This window comes from Rattus norvegicus, chromosome 4, assembly GCF_021556685.1.
Source record: "Rattus norvegicus strain SHRSP/BbbUtx chromosome 4, alternate assembly SHRSP_T2T, whole genome shotgun sequence".
Classification (NCBI taxonomy): Eukaryota; Metazoa; Chordata; class Mammalia; order Rodentia; family Muridae; genus Rattus; species Rattus norvegicus.
In genome coordinates this window covers 122,539,248-122,559,136 of record NC_141537.1, presented here as the reverse complement: position 1 = coordinate 122,559,136, position 19,889 = coordinate 122,539,248, and the positions used below count along the sequence as shown (strand labels likewise).

General features: G+C 54.0%; 3 protein-coding genes across 8 annotated transcripts in view; 2 read left to right on the top strand and 1 right to left on the bottom strand.

Moving 5' to 3' along the window:
* Podxl2 (podocalyxin-like 2) overlaps positions 1–4,489 on the top strand; it is a 31,779-nt gene extending 27,290 nt beyond the window's left edge. The window contains exons 5-8 of one of the 2 annotated variants that reach the window (NM_001106607.1): positions 1,305–1,461; positions 1,851–1,912; positions 3,350–3,529; positions 4,070–4,489. In NM_001106607.1, coding sequence (NP_001100077.1) covers positions 1,305–1,461; positions 1,851–1,912; positions 3,350–3,529; positions 4,070–4,279 — 609 coding nt within the window. In that variant the 3' untranslated portion in view covers positions 4,280–4,489. The remainder of the gene's footprint in view (positions 1–1,304; positions 1,462–1,850; positions 1,913–3,349; positions 3,530–4,069) is intronic. The other variant, XM_087656729.1, reaches the window with a different exon arrangement.
* A 679-nt stretch (positions 4,490–5,168) lies between these two features.
* Positions 5,169–11,398, top strand: Abtb1 (ankyrin repeat and BTB domain containing 1). 2 transcript variants are annotated; one of them, XM_087656728.1, is made up of 12 exons: positions 5,169–5,297; positions 6,167–6,194; positions 6,302–6,357; positions 7,350–7,494; positions 7,614–7,773; positions 7,874–7,919; positions 8,132–8,248; positions 8,336–8,454; positions 8,578–8,676; positions 8,772–8,939; positions 10,521–10,721; positions 10,810–11,398. In XM_087656728.1, exons 5-12 carry the CDS (start codon positions 7,720–7,722, stop codon positions 11,014–11,016), a joined length of 1,011 nt encoding a protein of 336 aa, XP_087512854.1. In that variant the 5' UTR covers positions 5,169–5,297; positions 6,167–6,194; positions 6,302–6,357; positions 7,350–7,494; positions 7,614–7,719; the 3' UTR covers positions 11,017–11,398.
* A 5,108-nt stretch (positions 11,399–16,506) lies between these two features.
* Mgll (monoglyceride lipase) overlaps positions 16,507–19,889 on the bottom strand; it is a 102,021-nt gene continuing 98,638 nt past the window's right edge. For 2 of the 4 annotated variants that reach the window (NM_001398597.1, NM_138502.3), the window contains 1 exon segment: positions 16,507–19,209. In NM_001398597.1, coding sequence (NP_001385526.1) covers positions 19,084–19,209 — 126 coding nt within the window. In that variant the 3' untranslated portion in view covers positions 16,507–19,083. 4 annotated transcript variants of the gene reach the window in all.

The following is a 19,889-nucleotide window of genomic DNA, read 5'->3' as shown; positions in this document are numbered from 1 at the left end:
AATTGAGTGATTTGAGGATGTGAGGTACCCACATCTCGGATGGGAAAACTGGCTCAGAATGTTGCTGGAGGTCAGAGCTAAGACATGACAGGATTTGAACCCTGGTGCATTTAGTTCCAAGGCGAATGCTTTTCCTCTTCAGCTAACTGGGTGTTGGAGACATCGCTGTGCAGTAAAGGGTGTCACACGTGTGGCAGAGCAGCAGGTAGGTAGAAGCCTGTCCTGCCCTCACATCAGTGACGACACTGACCACTCGACGAGAGAGAGAGAGAGAGAGAGAGAGAGAGAGAGAGAGAGAGAGAGAGAGAGAGTCTAGACCTGAGCTGTACTTGGCATTTGCTATGGTCTCAAGGAACAAGCCCACCATGAAAGTCAGCTCAGTGGATTTCGGGTTGGAACAACCACCAAGGGATAGGTCTTTATGCCAGGTAGGAACACAATAAGAGTAGCCGTTCGTCTCTGCCGTGGCTGCCACAAGGCAGGCACTGGGCTTGCACTCGTGGTGGCCTGTTGACATGTTTGTGACTCCTCAACACCCTAGAGAGCTGAGCATCTGGGAGAGGGAGAGGGATCTAGTTGGGACTCTTGGAAGCTAGAGAAATGGGGACGAAGTTTTTCATATACAAGAGGGAGAGGCTGCTGAAGAGCCAAGGGTGAAAGGAGGGCCTTTTACAAACAGCGGGCGTGAGCCTTGGTGGCGGCAGCCTGGTCTCTCTCTGCCACAGAGTTCCTGTGGAGGGCTGGGTTTGCTTCTGTGTTATTCTGTAATTATACATGACGTCTAAACAGTGAGAGTCTGAGGGGAAAGAAGCCACCTCACCCACCCCACCCCACCCCACCCCATCCCTGGCCCCGTTCCCAGGGTATCTGAGTCATCTCTGTGGGTTTCAAGTCCCTGCTGTAAAGGCATTCTCTTTACTCCCCTGAGGCTCAGTGACAGCCATATGGTGGAATGGCCAGCAGAGGAGCCTGCTGTTTTCAGCCTCCCTGCTCTCTGGTGGCCATGGGGACTTACTGCTGTCTTTTTCAGCACTCGACACCTACCATGGGTATCATGTTTCCAACACCAGTTAAGGGGTTGTCATTGTCAGTGGACAGATCCATGTCCCCTCCACCTGACAGACTGGGGCAGGCTCACACCTTTACTGTGGTACTTAGAGATGGACGTAGAGATACAAGCTGTATCTGCCTTGCTCTCAACTGGCCCCAGAGCCGACCAGGCTAGCCAGAGGACCACCTAGGTGTTTGGGATCTGAGATGAGAGCTACCATCCAACCTTGAGTTTGGCTCCTCTGAACCCCTAGGAAGTGTTTCGGCGACACCGGGGACTACGGCTCCTAGCCCTGGTGGAGGAGGTTCTGCCACGCCACCGTAGTGGCCACCGTGGAGACTGGCATATCTCTCTCAGCAAGCCCAGTGAGAAAGAGCAGCACCTGCTGATGACTCTTGTAGGAGAGCAGGGTGAGCAGATGGGGAGGTGTCCCACCACAGCCCGGCAGTGGAGGCCCAGGAAAGACTGGATAGGGCTGTAAAGCATGCTAGTGCAGGGCTCTGGATGGAGTGATACCTGGGTTCTGGGGATGAGGAGACAGCTATGGACATCACACACTTTGAGAGCAGGACCCTTGGGCTACAGAGGTGACTTCTAGCATCAGGCCTTTCATATAGTTTCCCAGGGGATCAACTCAATGGGAAGCAGGTCAGCAGAGGACATACATGGGCCCTGAGGTCCTCTGTGATTAGAAACAGAAGGGCAGCAGAGGAGGCTCAGGATGCCTGTCGCAGAAGAAGGGTTGGGTGGTGTGGAGACACCTCAAGATGCTGTGGTGATTATGGCATTTTCCCTCCAGGGGTGGTACCCACTCAAGATGTCCTTTCCATGCTCAGTGGCATCCGCAGGAGTCTGGAGGAGGTAAGTTAGGGACTTGACCTGGCAGTCACTGAAGCATCTTCTAATGTTCTTGGCTCTCAAAAAGTGCCTGGAAGAATTTACAGCCCGTTCCAGGACAGGGGTGCATGTCAGGGCTCTGGCCATCCCACAAAGAGCATGTGCAGGTTACTACCCAAGCAAAAGGATTGCACACCCCAGGCCATGGTAGAGCGCCCATGGAAGAGGGAATTAAGTGGGATGGTGTCTGAAGTATCATGGGGAGCATAGTGGAGGGGGAACAAGACACACGCTGCCCCTACCAATGCTTCTCCAGGGGAACCCGAGGTGTGGAGATGCCATGAACTGGAAACAGCCCTCCACAGTTAGAGTGGCCCTCATCAGATGTGGTCTTCTGGCCCCTGCTGGGCTACAGAACACAAGCTGGAGGTCTGGATACCCAGGATTCCACATGCAAGGGAGCTAAGTGTTTCTAGCCTACACTCAGTGTTTATACTAGATTCTCCTTTGGACCCCCTCTTCCACTCCATGGGGTCGTAAGGATTAACTGAGGGGAGAGGCAAAGCCTAGAGCCATCAGGTCCCTTGCCTAAGACCAAGCCTGCCAGATGGAAAGCTGTTGAGTTGCTGAATGACTCCCAAAGCTCTTGTCACAGAGCTTTGGACCTCCACCTCATGTCCCTACACCTCAGGTTCCCCTGGAGCAGCAATGGTAGAGGCAGGGCCTGTGTTGTTCCTCCTCCACCAGGTCCTTCATGATCTCCAAATCTGGGCTCAGGAGCACAGATGGACAGTGGACCCCTGCAAGGGTTTCACACAATGCAGGGAAGAGCTGAAGCCCAGTCCCTGCTCTAGGGCTCACTGATAACACTCACCTTCTTTTGCTCCCTCCCTTCACCTGAAGCTGGACTGTCGGGGAGCTTTCCCACTGGGGGAGAAGCCAAGCTAGCCAGAGCAGCCCACAGTAGGGAGACACATGCCATCTGTGATCTTACCTCTGGGAAAGGGAAGAAGCTTGAGACCCCAGCTGCAGTTGGCATCCCCACAGTGGCCCTTGAGGCCCGGCCTACCATGGATGGCCAGAATGACATTACCTTACCCCTAAAGAGGAGGCTTGCTTCAGGGCTCTGACTTTGTGTTGGGAACTTGAGTCTCCCAGATGCCTTGTTGCTTTGTGAGACTGATGGGGACAGGTGTGGAGCCTCATCTCTTTGGGTCATGACTGCCACGTCTCAGTTCTGTACAGAGCCATAGCTGGTGCATTCAAAGTTGGGTTGGAGCAGAAAAACAATGAGGATGTGAGAGGGCTGAGAATGTGGCCAATGGGAGAGGCTTAGATGAACCAATAGGGACAGAACGGTGTGTCCCTCAGCACAGGTCCAGGAACCAGGGCTGTCATGGGCATTAACTCACCCTCGGGATGTTACTTTCCTGATGCCTGGTCCCATACCCCCACCCTCAGATTGGCATCCAGAACTACTCCACCACCAGCAGCTGCCAGGCACGGGCCACCCAGGTGCGCAGTGACTACGGGACACTCTTTGTAGTGCTGGTGATCATTGGTGTCATCTGCTTCATCATCATTGTGCTTGGCCTACTCTACAATTGTTGGCAGCGTCGGCTGCCCAAGCTGAAACACGTGGTGAGTAGGCTAGGTAGGGCTTGGGAATGAAGGGCAGAGTGTGGCTAGTATCAGCCAGTGCTATCCAGTAGCCTCACCTAGAAACCTATACCAACTCAGTTGTGCTCAGTGCCAGGCTGGGGCCTGCCATCTACCTCTCCGAGCCTGGTACTATGTCTTCCAGGAGATAGAGTGTGTGTGGGGGGGGGGTAAGTTTCACCAAGGGGTTCCTCCTCTTCTCCAGCTCCTCCTAACCCTAGTGCCCCACTCTGCAAGGCTTGAGAGCAGCTGCTCCCCTCCAAGGGCTCCAGCAACCTGCACAAGAGAAAGGGGCCAGGCATGCCCTGTTCATCCTGCCCCAGCGCAAGGGCTTTGAGTTTTGGGCAGACCCGTGTGTAATTCGCTGTTGAAAGCGGTGACACCAGGGAGGTCACAGGGTTTGTTGAGTAGAGGTTTAGGTTTGAGCTGCAGGCACTTGTCTCCTGGGCTCCAAGGGGATACCCTGGGGGCTTGGCGTAGCCAGTCACTGCGCGCGCCCAGCGCTCTCTCCTGCTGCTGCAGTCGCACGGTGAGGAGCTTCGCTTCGTGGAGAACGGCTGCCACGACAATCCCACGCTGGACGTGGCCAGCGACAGCCAGTCGGAGATGCAGGAGAAGCAGCCCAGCCTGAACGGTGGGGCCATCAACGGCCCGAGCAGCTGGAGCGCGCTCATGGGCAGCAAGCGCGACCCTGAGGACTCTGACGTGTTCGAGGAGGACACTCACCTGTGAGCGCCGGGCCACGGGCGCGAGACTGCCAGACGCTACGGCCCCGCGCCCCTCCCGTCCCTCCACGCGGGTCACTACGCTTCCCCACCGCAGCAGGCGACCGAGGCGCAGCTCCCACCCCGCCCCGCCCGGCCCCGAGCGCTTGCCCGAGGCCAGCGCGCTCCCCGCGCCCGGACTCCATTAAAGCCGCCAACACGCGCGGGCCGCTCTGCCTCCACGCGTGTTTCTTGCTTCCGGAGGGCCGCACTCTTGGGAGTGGGTGGGAAGGGCCTAGAGGAGTAGGTGGGGCACGGGAGGCTGGCTGGGCGGGGCCAAGAGCTGGTGGGCTGGGAATTCTCAGGAGTTAGTGATCATGGTTAGGGACGTGTGGGAGGAGTGTAGAGGGTGTACGGCCTTCTGGGTGGAATCCAAGCCGGTTGGGCTGAACTTGAAGTAGGCCGGGAAAGGTCCTGGTGGGCGAGGCCTCGGCCTGATGGGCGGGACCTGAACCGGGCAAGTTAAAGGACGGACAAGCGTTGTTAAGGTTCAGTATTCCAAGCCTGGGGGGTGTGGTACTGTCTTCAGAAAAGATCCCGCGCAATGTGGGCGGGGCCTATAGCGGACTGCTCTTCCAGAGAAGCTCTTCCGAGGGGGCGGGGTCTTGGTAGTGAGCTAGTCTCCGGGCGAGGGGGCGGAACCTGGGAGAATTGAGTTGTCTTTTAGACGAGTGGGCGGGGTCAAGACTAGAGGTCCCCAGAGGCTAAGTGGGTGTGACTAAGGTTAGTGGGTGGGGCCTTCGGGAGCGGCCTTCTGGATGCGACCGCCTGGTTCGGGCCGGACGGTCCTCCGGGCGCCAGGCGCCGCTGCGGAGCCACAGGCGGGCAGTGCTAGGCCGTGCCGCGAGGGGCGGGGCGGTGAGTGTTTACATCCGGCCGGGCACAGACAACTCCTGAGATCGCTCGGCCGGGGGTCCAGCCTCTTTCGCCATGGACACTAGCGACCTGTTTGCCAGCTGCAGGAAGGGGGACGTGGGCCGTGTGCGGTGAGAACCTGCAGTGCAGGAGGCGGGCAGGCGTCCGCAGGGCTTGTCGGGCACGGTGTGCGGTCGGGCGCTGTGGGGCTCCAGAAGCTGACCGAGCCTAGGGAGATCGGTCTCCAGGACCCTTAACTCGGTGCAGGGAAACGACTCCCCTCCGTGGAGGTTCCAAAAGATGCAGGCGCTGCTGGTGCAGCTACTTACGAGCCTGGCACCGAGATCCTGGTCTCCGTGGGCAGGCAGAGAGGAGAAAGGGTCCTGGCCCTTACTCTTCTTTGATAGACTCTTTTCTCCCATGGCCCTTCCTTCCAAATCCCCTGGTCCTCATCAGCGGTGTCCAGACTGCAGCCCTCTCCGAAACCCTCCTTAAGTCTGTTCCCAACACCAGATGCCACCTCAGAGTTAATGAACCTTCCCTCAACTTGAGTGCAACTCAGAGAGCTCGGGTCTTACCTTGAAGCTTCCTTGGGCTGTGGTGTTCCAGAGATGGCTTCCTGGTTCATGACCTCTTCTCTTCAACATCTTACCAATTGTTATTTCCACTTCTTGCATAGATCTGTCCTGTTCTCCTCTCCCCAAGTCCTGCACCAGTTTTCTTCTGGTTTCCTTGCTGTCGTCTCCCCAGACTGAATTAGTGGCCCATTACCTTCTCCCAAATATTACAAGACCAGTTTCTCAGCCTTCTGAACCTAGGGCTTGATGTCTTGCCACTACCCAACTCACAGTTGCAGACCCATGCTGGCCTGTGTAGTTCCAGGCCTTGCCCTTCTCAGATGCATCCTTAGCCCAGAGAGAAATGGCCTCCTTCCCTTTCCTGGTCTCTTCTCTCTTATCTCAGAAGCAGTTCTGACCCAGGCTTTGAACTTCCTGCCCAGGTACCTGCTGGAGCAGCGAGACGTGGAGGTGAACGTGCGGGATAAGTGGGACAGCACCCCTTTGTGAGTGTGAGCGGTGGGGTAGTTGGGTGGGCAGGGTGGGCCTACTCTACTGACAGCTTCCCCCTTTCCTAGGTACTATGCCTGCCTCTGTGGGCATGAGGAGCTGGTGCGCTACCTGTTGGCTAATGGTGAGAGCCGGTCAGGGTCTGACTGTCTGTCAGCTCTGAGACCTTGCTACACATTTGTATGCACTCTTGATTTCTTGTTAACTCCCTAAAGTCAACAAATGGTACTCTCTAACACTCTGCCCACTCTCTCATGTCACCATTGACACCCAGGCTAATTCTGGGGCTGTCTCTTATGCTACACCACCATTGGTCTGCTAAACTGACCCTTGGACCTCCATGTTTGCAAGCAGGAGGCTCTTTCCACAGCCAAGCTGATGGGAGTGTAGAAAGGAGTGTTTGGGATAAAAGCACTTGGGCATGGTGGCTCACACCCGTAATTAAATTATTGAGCGAGAAGAAAGTCAAGATGGGGATTATCTTGAGTTTAAAGCTAGTCAAGGCTACATTGTGAGACCCAGTCTTTCCTCCTCTGGCCTTGCCTTCCTTGGCTCTCCCACCCACTGGCTCCCCATCAACACTTGCTCCTTAGTCCCCCACTAGACCAACCCATCTCCTACCTCAGGGTCTTCTCAGTTGCAATACCTCCTGCTTAGACTGGAGTTCCTTCTTAGTGTATCTCCCACTTCTTTTAAGTCCCTGCACTGGCCTTCACAGCCTCCCCATGTGGCAGCCAACGCCATAGTCATCCTTGGTTCTGTTTTGTAATAATGGCAGCTGTCACATAATAAAGTACTCATGTGCCCCACTAGTGTAGGTTCAGTTGAGGCAGTCATCAAGATGGCTGATTACAGGGCCAGCCATTCAGTCTGCTTTTAGCTGCATATAGTCCAATATTTGCATATGCATTCATGCATATGTCTGTGTCTAAGTGCACAGATTGTATGTATGCCCTTGGCCTTCCCAAGGACCGAAGGGTTGCCTGGGCCACCTTAGCAAGGAAGGGCCTCTAGGGCTTCTGGGCCCTACATGTTGGAGCTGGGGAGGAGGGGAGGCCAGAGATTTCCCTACACTAATTGTCTCCTTGACTCTGACTGATGAGTATTGCTTCGAAGGAGCACGCTGTGAGGCCAACACCTTTGATGGAGAACGGTGTCTCTATGGAGCGCTGAGCGACCCCATTCGCCGTGCACTGAGAGACTACAAACAGGTCACTGCATCCTGCAGGAGGCGGGATTACTATGACGATTTCTTGCAGCGGTGAGCAGGGGGCGGCACTTGCGGCGCATTCTCAGTGGGTTCACGTGGGTGGGTGTGCTGAGTGGTCTTGGTGTACCAGCACTTACCTGGGTGACGCAACCCTCCCTGGCTTTTCCCAGGCTTCTGGAACAGGGCATCCACAGCGATGTGGTCTTTGTGGTACACGGAAAGCCATTCCGGGCCCATCGCTGCATCCTCGGTGCTCGCAGTACCTACTTTGCCAACATGCTGGACACCAAGTGGAAGGGCAAGAGCGTCGTGGTTCTCAGGCACCCCCTGGTGCGTCCCTCTGCCTTGGGAGAGAGTGCCAGCTTCTGGGAGAGAAGTTAGTTCATGCTGGGTGGTAGCCTCTGACCTTTCCTTTCTATTCTGCCTGCAGATCAACCCGGTGGCCTTTGGGGCTCTACTGCAGTATCTGTACACAGGTGACTGACTAAGCCCCTGGGCTGGGACAGCAGCAAACCCAGTGTGGCCCAGAGTTGAGGAGGAGTATGCCCAGCATGACTTAACCTGTTGTTTGGAGAGAACAGGTCCCACCCACAAATTGAGCAGGTCTTAGGTCCTCCTGGATGAGGAAACCAAAGTATTGAGTAGGAATCATTCTCAGGTCCTGACTCGGTCCTCTAAATCCCCCCAGGCCGCTTGGACATCGGTGTGGAGCATGTAAGTGACTGTGAGCGCTTGGCTAAGCAGTGCCAGCTATGGGACCTGCTCGACGACCTGGAGGCTAAATGCGAGAAGGTGTCTGAATTTGGTGTGTACAAGGTCTCAGTCCAGGGTCTTAGGTTACAGCCTGCAGCTCTGGTCTGGCTCTCTAATTCCTTGCCGTCCTCTCCCGCAGTGGCTTCCAAGCCTGGCACATGTGTGAAGGTGCTGACTATTGAGCCCCCTCCAGCAGATCCCCGGTTACGGGCAGATATGGCACTGCTGGCCGACTGTGCCCTGCCACCTGAGCTGCGGGTACTGAAGGGCACGCCGGCCTAGTGGGCAGGAGGCTGTGAAGGGCAGAGCTGGGTTCCCCTCCTAGGCCAACCTAGAAGCTACTTCCCTTTCATGAACAGCTTTCTCTGTTTCCTATACCAGGGTGACCTTGGAGAGCTGCCCTTCCCATGTCCTGATGGCTTTAGCAGCTGCCCTGATATCTGCTTCCGTGTGGCTGACTCCAGCTTCCTCTGCCACAAGGTACCCGTCCTGCTCCTGTCCACACGACTCAAGTCCTGGCCTATCTTCCTGTGGGCAGATTCCAGCCTGGTACTTTCTGAACTGCCTTTCTTCAGGCTTTCTTCTGTGGGCGCAGTGACTACTTCCGGGCTCTTCTGGATGACCACTTTCGAGAGAGTGAGGAGCCTGTAGCCTCTGGAGACCCCCCAGTTGTCACCCTGCATGACATCTCCCCAGACATCTTCACCCATGTCCTGTACTACGTATATAGTGACCATACTGAGGTGAGGTGTGGCACCCAGTGGGAGGGGAGTGGTAAATTGAGCCCTGGGCTTTCTGACATAGGGTTGTCACAGTCATTGGGTCATTCCTGCCCTTAGCTGTCCCAGAGTTCCTGAGTCAGGCCTGTGGTGGCTGTAGACAGGGCCAAAGGTTCCCTCTGTTGGTATGTGTGCATGACAGTGCAAGGGTACTCTTCAGGAGAGAAGGGTGTTTTCCATTGGGTCTGAGGAGTGAGGTGACTTGCTGGGGTCCCAGGTGTCCCTTTGTCTGGCTTCTCCAGGGCATTCCCACAAATCTTCCCCCAGAAGGTAATGTTTTAAGACTGGGGGGGGGCATATGGTGTAGACTTGGTAGCTCTGAGCCATGGCTGTGGCTCCCCCATCCTCTTTGTCCTCTACAAGTGAGATGGGGCCACAGGAATGTGAGTCCCTACACCATTCCCTGTTGACCCCAGTCCTGGCCGTCTGGCTCCCACCAGCCTGCCCCCTCTGTATTAGGTTCTGCCACCGGCCTTACTTCTGTCACTTCCCTTCTCATGGCCTGCCACTCACTCTGTGGCCACTCACTCTGTGGTTGAGTCTGTCATCCTGAGTCATAAGCTCCCTCCTGAAGAAGCTTTGTAGCCCATGAGCATTTTTTTATAAAGACTTATTTTATTTATATGAGCACACTGTAGCTGTCTTCAGACACACCAGAAGAGGGCATCGGATCCCATTACAGATGGTTGTGAGCCACCACGTGGTTGCTGGGAATTGAACTCAGGACCTCTGGAAGAGCAGTTAGTGCTCTTAACCGCTGAGCCATCTCTCCAGCTCCTCCCACCCCCCAATGAGCATTCTTAATAGCTCAGAGTGAGTGGGGATTGGCCTCAGAACATGGTCTAACAGTAGATTGGTCTCTTGTGAGCTGTGTGTTCTTAGGAAAGTTACATACCTACTCTGAGTTTCAGTGTATCCCCCAGAAGATGGAGAATATATATGTTTTCTTGAGTCTTGTGCATGTGACCAAATGACCAAATGTCAGTTAGACAGCAGGGTGACAGCCTGAAATATGGTGGCATACACAGTCCCTCTACTTTTTTTTTCTCCCTCTACTCAGTCCCTGGGCCACCCAAGGTCAGGCTGAAGCTTCACCCTTGGTTTTAGCCAAGGCCTAGCTGTCCCCTCCTCAAAACTGTGTGCTCTTCCACAGTGGAAGGAGCCATCCCCAAGCTTGTGGGCCAGAATAGAAACCTCTAGCTCATGTTGCTTTCTTTCAAGTCTTTCAAGGCCAGCAGGAGTATCTACTCCACAGATGTGGGGACAGAGGTACAGAGGTGAAGGGTCTGACCTGGGATCCCACAGCTGGATGGGGAGAGCTCAGGTCTATGAGCGAGCTTTTCCTGGAAAGGCCTGTAACCCTAAGCACTGACCTGCCTGGAGCATGGGAACCCCTCCCCTGGTTTATTTCTGTCCTTGTACCCTCAAGGCCCCAGGCCAGGTTCCAGAGATGTGAGTCTTCTGTGTTTCCACCAAGGTTTCCTCCCCGGACCCTGGGAGCCCCTGATGATCACTGGTGTCCTGTTGTCCCCTTTTGTGCCACAGCTACCTCCTGAGTTGGCCTATGATGTGCTGAGTGTGGCTGACATGTACCTTCTACCTGGCCTGAAGCGGCTGTGTGGCCGCAGCCTGGCCCAGCTACTGGAGGAGGACAGTGTGGTGGGTGTTTGGCGCATAGCCAAGCTGTTCCGGCTGGCCCGGCTGGAGGACCAGTGTACCGAGTATATGGCCAAGGTCATCGAGAAGGTGGGCAGGGGTGTAGAGAGGGGAGCCTGTGAGGCTGGGGTGCAGCCCGTGCTGGGATGCAGCCTGTCCTGAGCCCGCTTTTCTACAGCTGGTGGAGCGAGAGGACTTCGTGGAGGCAGTGCGGGAAGAGGCAGCCGCTGTAGCGGCCCGGCAGGAGACAGACTCCATCCCACTTGTTGATGACATCCGTTTCCATGTGGCCAGCACAGTCCAGACCTACAGTGCCATCGAAGAGGCACAGCAGCAGCTGCGGGCACTCGAGAACCTGCTTGTGTCCATTGGCTTAGACTGCTGAGCCTTGCCTTCTGCGGCCAGGGCTGCCATGGTGACAGGCACGCACAGTGTGTGTGTGTGTGTGTGTGTGCAGCAACTGTTGTTCTTGCACGCTGGATGGCGGTACAGTGGGCAGAGGGGACTCACTGGGTTCCTGGGGACCTCACAGGATGTTCTCGGGATGAGCCTCCTCCTCCAGTGCACAAGGAAGCCCCAAGATTTGGGGCAGGCACCACTCAGGGAAAACTGGGGTACAGTAGGCTTTGAACTTAGTCCCATCTCCCCCAGCACCCTACCTGCTCCCTCCTGGCTCTTACCCAGCCCTGGCTTGCTTTGGCTATTTCCATGTACAGGGCTGGACAGGAAGTAGGGAGTGTGTGGCAATAAAGCTTGAATTCACTGTGGGGACCTGAGCCTGTGTTGGGGCACAGCTTTGGGGAGTGGAGCTGGTGAGGAGGGGAAGCTGGGGACTGTGGATAGGGGATTTGGGACCTAGAGGCTTGGAGAACAGGTTCTCTGAGCCAGTAGCCTGGACCCCTGCCACTTAACCACAACAGGTGTGACCCCAGGGCCTAACTACAGAGATGGAGACATTAGAGGAATATGGTATTCTCTGAATGCCCTCAGGCCTATGGACCACAACCCCCTACTCACATAGACTTTTGCTTTGTCCCCAGTCCTAGATAGTTGTCATCCCTTCAGTGCCATAAATCTCCCCACCTTTGTGTTTGTCATCTTCCAGAACTTTCTAGCTTATCTTTCTCTTCCTCACCAGTGCATTTCCATTTGTTTTGCTCTTGTGTGTTGGTCTTACTGGGGAAGATCTGAAGCTCCCAGCTAGGACAGGTTGCCTTCAGTCAGGGTTGCTAGCAGAGTGTGGCAAAGGTGGAACTTTGCCCTTGAGCCCACCACAAACAGAAGGGAAGACAAGATGTGAGGTAGGGTCTCACTGTCTCTGCTTTTGTACCTATCCCTACCTGTCTTGAGTTCCAAACTGGGGGACAAGCATTTAAGTGTGTGGCCATCTGAGAAGGCTTAGGGCCATAGCTGGTTTGTGTTGAGTCAGAGTGTTTGTGAAGCACATGCAGGAGCTACCTTGGGGGAGGTGCCAGCCAAGCCGGGGTGTGACAATGACTTGCATCTTTAGGCTTGTATTTTGAAACCACAGGGACAGGGAGGGTGGGGACACAAGCCACACACAGCCCATGATGTGTAGACTTCAACTTCAGAAGGTAAAGTTTTAAACTATTATGCATTTCTTCCCATGTGTGATTAATTGTTAAATCAAGTCCATCTTCTATATAGACATTAATTGAAGTCAGAAAGTTTCTGTCTCTCATCAGACATTAGTAACTTGAGCAAAGGAATTTTCAGTGCCCTGGAATCCATCTATATTCTCCACCAGGTTCATCGATGCAACAGCAGTCAGGTCAGTCTCTGAGGAGTCAGGCCATGGGTCAGAGTGGACATGAGTTCCCCAAACACTGAGCCTGTGCCCAGTTCCTCATCTTACCTGAGGCAGAAACCCTCCTGATACTGCAAGCAGGAAACACCAACCAGCCTTGTTACCAGTTAGGCAACGGTGTCCTTCCTGCTCTGCCCAAGTGGTTGTGAGCAGGTGAGATGTTATCTACTCATGGCTGTCCCAAGAGGCTGGCCTGGTAGAGAGGCTGTGGAGAGTTGAGGTCTGGTTGCTTCAGGCTGTAGAAATATGATTTAGGACTCCGGGTGACCAGGCTGGGCGTTCATCACCAGGGTTTCTTTTGAGACTGGGACTTGTATCTCAGAGTGACTTCCAAACTGGCTGTATAGCCTAGAACTTAGGATTCTCCTTCATCCACCTCAAGTGTTTAGGATCCAGAGGCACATAGCGCCCACCAGACTTGGAAATTTTAAAAGTATTTTAACACCTACCCAGTGTTTCTGGAAGAGGTAGGTCCCTCTCATCTGCCCCAGGGCAGTAGCTCCTGAAGGGGAGTGGGAACTTAGAACCACAGGCAGTGTTACAGCTCAGGCCAAGAGCCTGAGACCTGTAAACTCAACAGCACAGCATGCATTCCTGCTTACAGGCCCAGCAGGGACATTTGCACCAATGGCAGCCATACTCAGCCATACTCTGGCTGTCCTTTATTTGTGTGAAGAATTCCATTTGAGCCAATAAACACAGCTTCTTGGTAGCCACCAGGGGGCACACATCTGAGTACTAAGGAGGGTGACCAGGTTCCTGAAATCTATTTGCCATCTAGCCTGCTGAGCAGCAGTGGCCATGGAGGCCATGGTGCACTGTTAGTAGCCCTGGTCAAAGGATGGTCTCAGGTTTTTTTTTTTTTTTTTTTTGGAGCTGGGGACCGAACCCAGGGCCTTGCGCTTGCTAGGCAAGAGCTCTACCACTGAGCTAAATCCCCAACCCCTATGGTCTCAGCTTTGATCCTGCTAGCCATGGTGTCTTTTGAGGGAACCAACCTGGTCCTATGGGACAAATACCCTTGCTCTAGAGTGCGACCCTTCCCTCAAGGCCAACTGCCTTCATCCGAGGGATTGGGTGTCGTGGGAGGCTATCTTGTCATGAGGGAGGGTTGGCCTAGCCTAGGTGGGTGTGGGGCATTCTGTCCTTTTGGGGTCTACAGTTCCTGGATTCAAAAGCCAATGTAGTTTTAGGGCAGCAACTGTCTGCGCCTCAGAATTTGCAGTGAGATGTGATTAGCTAAGCCTGGTTAGAGAGGTGAGCTGCTGCTGCCACAAAGTAGCACAGTCACAAATGAAGGCAGAGGTGCAAGGCTGTCACCCGACAGTTAACTTTGGGGACAAAATGAGTTGGAGCCTTTTAGCAAAAGCAGCTTCTAAGAAGCTTTTGGAAGATGTGAGGGGCCGGATCAGTATAGCTTCTATTTGGGGCTTTTAGAATGAAGAAAACGCCTTTTACTTGACAGTTTGTATTCTATATTTTACTTGTGTGTTGGGACCCAGGGCCTGCACTCCCCTCCTGAGCTGTACACTAGCTCTTTGGTTATGCACTGAACAGTTTTTTTTCTTTTTTTTTGGAGCTGGGGACCGAACCCAGGGCCTTGCGCTCACTAGGCAAGTGCTCTTACTGCTGAGCTAAATCCCCAACCCCACACTGAACAGTTTTAAGGTCTTATGCATTTGGGGGAGGTGGCTTTCTCTAGTCAGGCATAGGTGGGCCTCTGAACCAAGTTTACTGGCCATGTGGGTTGCGCCCTCTCTGCAGGGTTTGTGGATATACCTCTGGTCTTTTTTGGGTTCTTGAGGGGACATCTGTCCAGGTCTGGGAGACAAGGGTGAAGGTCCTCAGGCCTCAGTAGCTTTCCATGAGGCCTTGCTGTGGGGGCAGGAGGGCGTGTGGCTCTGCTGTAGCTGTAGTTGTAGCAAATCACTGCATTCTGGGGTTTCTAACCAGCCACAGGAGCCCACCATCCATGGGGCCCTGATGAGGCTTCACCAGTCATTTATCACGTGAACCCTGCCTCCCTGGGAAGTAAAACTCTAGAAGATGGGCAGTGAGCATCATAGGTTGACTGGCAGTCTCCTTCCCTCCGGTGATCAGGGGCTGTGTTTTCTTTTCTCCTGGACCCTGAGATTGCTGTCACATCTTGAGCAGCTTCTTCCCATCGGTCAGACACTGCCAGCAGGTGCCTGCCACACTGCTCTGTCCTTTGTTCTCCCTTTGCTGTCCTGTCTGCTCTGTAGGTCTGCATGCTGCAGGTTATCTGGCAACAGTCCGCCGTGTCCCACGTCTCAGTTCCTCTTATAGCCCACTGGGGTTCATTCCCCAGTGTCCCCAGCTGTGGCCATGCCACAGGCAAGGTGGTCCTAATGTAAAGAAGTACTGACTGCAATTCCTAATTTCTCTTCTGTTCTTTGAAAGGGGCCTGCCCAAAGACCATGTGCCTGGTCTTTCCCTCACTCCTGTGAAACATAGGTTCTGGAGAAGAAGATATACCTCCCCCTGAACCTTCTGTAAGGCTGGCTGGAACTTCAAAGGTTGTAGAGAAGCTGAGATATTATGGGGCAAGAGCCTAATTACAATTTATCACGGGCTATCTTCAGCCTCTTTAATAGCCATTCCCTGCCTACCTCTGTAACATCAGAGTGATTAAGAGGCAAAAGCCTTTGAAATGTTAACCTCGCTGGATGGTGACTTCCACCAACCGAAAAGACTAAGTGTGTCAACAGATAGCATCTGAGGTCTCCAGCAGACTTCCCCAATTCACTAACTTTTCTTATCAATTACTTCTTGCTGTGATAAAGCACCCTGACCGGGGCCTGAGTCCATCCATACTGACGTACTTCCTCCAGCCAGACCCCACGTCTTAACTTCCCCAAACAGCGCCTCCAGTCAAGGACCAGAGACTGCGGGACATTCCTTATCAAACCATTACAGGTTATTGAATTCCTGTTCCCAGGCCATGGGCGTTCATATTTAGCTCTGGAATAAATGATCTCTTATCCCCTCTTTCCTGGGCCCTGTGCCCTGGACACTCCCTCTTTCCGTCCTCTCTCCCTTGTTCACCTTGCTCATCCCATCCCATCCTCCTGCCATCTGTTCTCACACATCCTCACTCCCAGCATTCATTTGTGTATCACTTTTCCCTCTGCCCCTCCTCCTGTTCGATCGCTTTTTCCCTCTGTAACCCCATGACATAGTATTCCTGGGGGTCCTCTGGACATGCCCTTCTCACCCTGTGACCCACTAAGGGACAGTGGGCTGCCCAGAGAACAAATGGTCAGTCTATCATATCCAATGGCAATGGGCAGTGAGAAAGCAGGAACAGGGGACAGGGGAGGCTGTCAGGGATCAAGGTTGCAGTTTGGAAACCACCCACAGTAGGGACTTTGGCCTTTAGTAAGCAGGGGGGCCCCCAAGAGACCTTTGCATAGGAGAGACTTCACTTCTGACTGGGCAGGGACCCCTGAGGGAGCTGGGGTTCCCTAGCTAATTTTGTCAGACAGGCACATGATGCATTTGTGTCCCTGTCCCTGCTCCAGAAGACCACTTTCCCCCTTTTGGTGTTAGTGATTCTTTAACCAGATACATATGCATCTCTAAATGAAGTCATGAATGAAGGCCACCAGCCCAGGTGCTGGCATTTGGTCATAGTAAAAGTGGGCCAGTCTGATTCTGGAGACACTCAGAAAGCAGAGCTGTTAGGGCAAGAGATTGTGGGGAGCAAGGGGAGGTGCCCAGGACGCCAGCAACAGACGCTGTGGATCACCCACAGTCAAGGGACTGTGGTCCCTTGAGTAAATGTGGTCATGCCGGCACCCCACATAACAGCAAGCTGTTAAGGCTGCCTGAGCATTTCGGGGGACTGTGCTCTAGCATGACATCCCCAAGAATGCATGGGAGAAGAGCAAATCCACGTGTCCAATTGGCAGTTGACTCTGGAAGGGCTGCTGAGTCCTTCCCAGGTGACTTCACTGCTTCAAGCACAGACTTGAAGTTCTCTTAGCAAGGGGGGGTTGACATACAGGACGAGAGGCCAGGCACACATGGGGGCTCTCCAAAAGCACGTGGTTTATTATGGTGAGCTGTAGTGCACATCGGTTTCTTTAGTAATTCTAAGCTGATACAGGTTCCCCACTAGGAGTACACATGGGGAGTGACTGGGCGCGCGGTGACAGTGACAAACCAGTGAGCCACTGTGATCCATAGAAAGTTACATTAGCAATCAGGAGAGAAAGGGAAGTGTGAGGTGGCCCAGAGGCAGGATGTGAGCAGAGCACCTCCACTGCTCTCATGGTGGTCCACAGGATACCCAGAAGCTGAGGGGGCCTTGGTGGAGGGAGGCTGTCCCCCTATCTCTAAGGAACTGGGACTTAGTGGTTGAGACGCTCCACTGCCTGCAGGTGGCACCTTTTCCTCAAAAGCTCATCAGGCACTAAGTCCATGGTTGTTGCAGAAGGTGCTCTGTTCTTTCAGGTACTCGGTTCTGGTTCCTCCCCTCCTTCACTCGGGGAGGACATCGGTGGTCCCTTGCTGGCCTCCACCTTCTTCAGGCCAGGCCTGTGTATCCCAGCATTTTTCCACACTCCAGTTCCTCTGCATCTTGGTGATGGGGGTGACCGTGAAGCTTGTCAGGCGTCCACCGGTGCCAAGGGCGGAGCCTGTACAAGGCTGGACTAGCCCTCTACTAGCCCTGTGCTGGTCCTGACTTTGTCATGCAGGGACATGACTCTTACAGGTTTCACAAGACAGTCTCAATCTCAGATAACCCCACTCCTGTGTTTTAGTGTTACTGATTCTTTAGCCAGATACAAATGCATCTCTAAATGACGTCATGCATGAAAACCGCCAACCCGGGTGCTGGCATTTGGTTTGGAAAAGTGGCATTGTCAGCATGTGCTTTTGGGATAAGCCTTGAGTGGCTCCTGGTAGGAGTCACAGATCTGAGCACAGTAGTCTGGAATGGGCTCCCTTTTTTTTTTTTTTTTTTTTTTAAACTTAATGAAGAGTAGTAATACCCCATGCCTGTCCACAGCTGTCCAGGGTTCCCTGAGCAGGAGGGAGTGCTGACTGCCTCTCTTTGCACACTCTGTCTTTATTTCCTAAACAGAAGGAGAGCTAAATGGCGCTCTGGACAGCTCCTGGACCCTTCCTTCCCTACATGCAGTGCTTGGGCCCTGCTGAGGGGTACAGTGACCTTATGACCTATAGTAAGTGGCCAGCCTCTGACTGCTATGCATGGTCAGGGCCACCAGAGGGGGCAGAGGGCCCTCCCAAGATCTAGAATAAATTCCACCAACTCCGGGATACCTGGATCCCACCTTCCTGGAGCCCCCCCCCCCCCTTCCAGCAGCCAGGCAGTTCTCCTTGGCAGCAGAGCCCCTCCCCAGGGTTCTATGTGCAGTGACATGATCCTGAGGTAACAGCAAGGCCCTCTGTAAAGATGAAAGTGCTCCAAGGGAGCAGTGAGCCCCAGTTATTGCTGGCGCTAAGTGAGGCCTGGCGTAGGCCTTTGGGCGGGCACCTGAGAGGACAGGGGCTCAGACTTCACTGCTTCAGGGTAGCCTCTATGAGGCCTGGCTGGGCCGTCCTGCTGCAGTCTGGAATGGGGTGCAGACAGCCGTGGTCCTTGTCTGCGGGGTCGACATTGAGTGCTCGATGCTGCCCTGGGCAGGCAGCCAGCACCATGGCTCCATGGGAGTCTCCTGCCACCAGAGGTAGCTGTGCTACTGGCAAAGCAACTCCTAGTGGCTCTGGACAGAGGGACTGCCCAGGGCCACAGTCCTCCACCCTGTGTCTTTTCTGCAAGGAGAGCCAGCTAGTCCTCAATTGGGGCCTGGGTCCTTGGCAGACTGGCCCTGTGTGTGGGCACCAGTTCTTCCAAAGCTGCTCAGGTTTCACCCACCCACCCATATAATCTTTAATTTAGAATATACCATATATATTAAACGATTATCTTCAAAGCCACCTTCCTCAGCATGGAGAACTCAGTGACCTGAGAAAAGGTGCCTCTCTAAATACATACAACATGCTGTGGGTAACCAGCAGGGTGGGAGGGGGAAGTTGCGTGGGGAAGAAGAGCTATTCAGGGCCACCTTCCCTTCCCCCAGCCTGGTTTCCATCTGAAAAGTCACTGACCAGGTCATAGGGTGGTTGCCCATTTTGAGGAAGTGCCCTGGAGGGGCACAGGAGCCTGCTAAGGAGCTAGCTCTGGGGATAGCTCGTCACATGCCAGCGGACAGCCAGTCAGAGAGGACTTGGGACAGGAGGAAAGAGACCTCTGATTATTGCAGGCTGGGATACGGGACTGCCAGAGAGTCCCTGAACCCCATAGGAGCTGGGAGAGGTGGGCAGATGCTGCTTTTTTTTTTTTAAATTCAAGAGATATTTCCCCACAGTCTTTGTGTGGAAAATATACTCCCTCTTTCATAAAGTGCCTACCAATTAAGGTGATCAGTGGCCAGTAGCCATCTATACAACAAATTATCCTTTTTCCCCCAAAGTAAATTGCACTAGGGTACTAGGGTTTCTTCCAATTTGTGATTTTTTTTTTTGAGCCAGTCAGCACTGCCCTTCCTCTTCCTGACTCCCCTAGACCACGAGCTGGTTCCCTAGACAGCACATTCAGGGTAGACACCTAGCTCCTGCCACTGCTATCCTGTGAGACACCCACGTATTTATTTCATGGAGGACAGAGTTGGTCACTTCCGGAAGCTCCTTGTGGAGAACATGGTAGGCACCTTCATACATCTGCAATCAGGAGAGACAAGTCAGGAGGTTAGAACCAGTGTGTAGGACAGGCAGGGGACAGGAGTACATGATGCCATACAAGCTCACTAGGCAGGTGTCCCCAATGTTCCCCCTACTTCGTTTTTAGATGGGATGTCGCCATGTTGTTTAGGCTGCTCTAAGCCATCCTCCTGCCTCAGGCTCCCTGGCGGCTGAGAAGGCAGGCATGTATCTCTGCTGTGCTCCAGTCAGCACCTTCTAGTCATGAATTACAATTTTGTAACAGTTGAATATTCCCCAATGTTCCCAGGGCTCTCCAGCTGGTGCAGCTTAGATTCCCCAGACCCTTCCTGCCAAGAAGCTCCATGGTCCATCTTCACATCCCTACCTTCCAACACACTCCCCTCAGTCCCCCACCCTCCACCCCAGCTCGCCCATAGCAAGGATCTCACTTGCCACACCCAGAGACACTAGATGGTTGGTTGTCTCTGGATGACTCTTGGGTGTCAGTGTCCAGAGGCAGACCAGTGGCCCTCAAACACACGGTGGCTCTGTCCTGTCCTGGTCAGACCCCTCCCTTGCAGGTGGCTCCTTTAGCCCCCAGCAGCCTTGTAACCACCGTCTACTATGCGGCTGACCAGAATGCCCCTGCATTCAGCCTTCCTACAGAACTCAGACCTACCCAGTTGCCAATTGCCTTA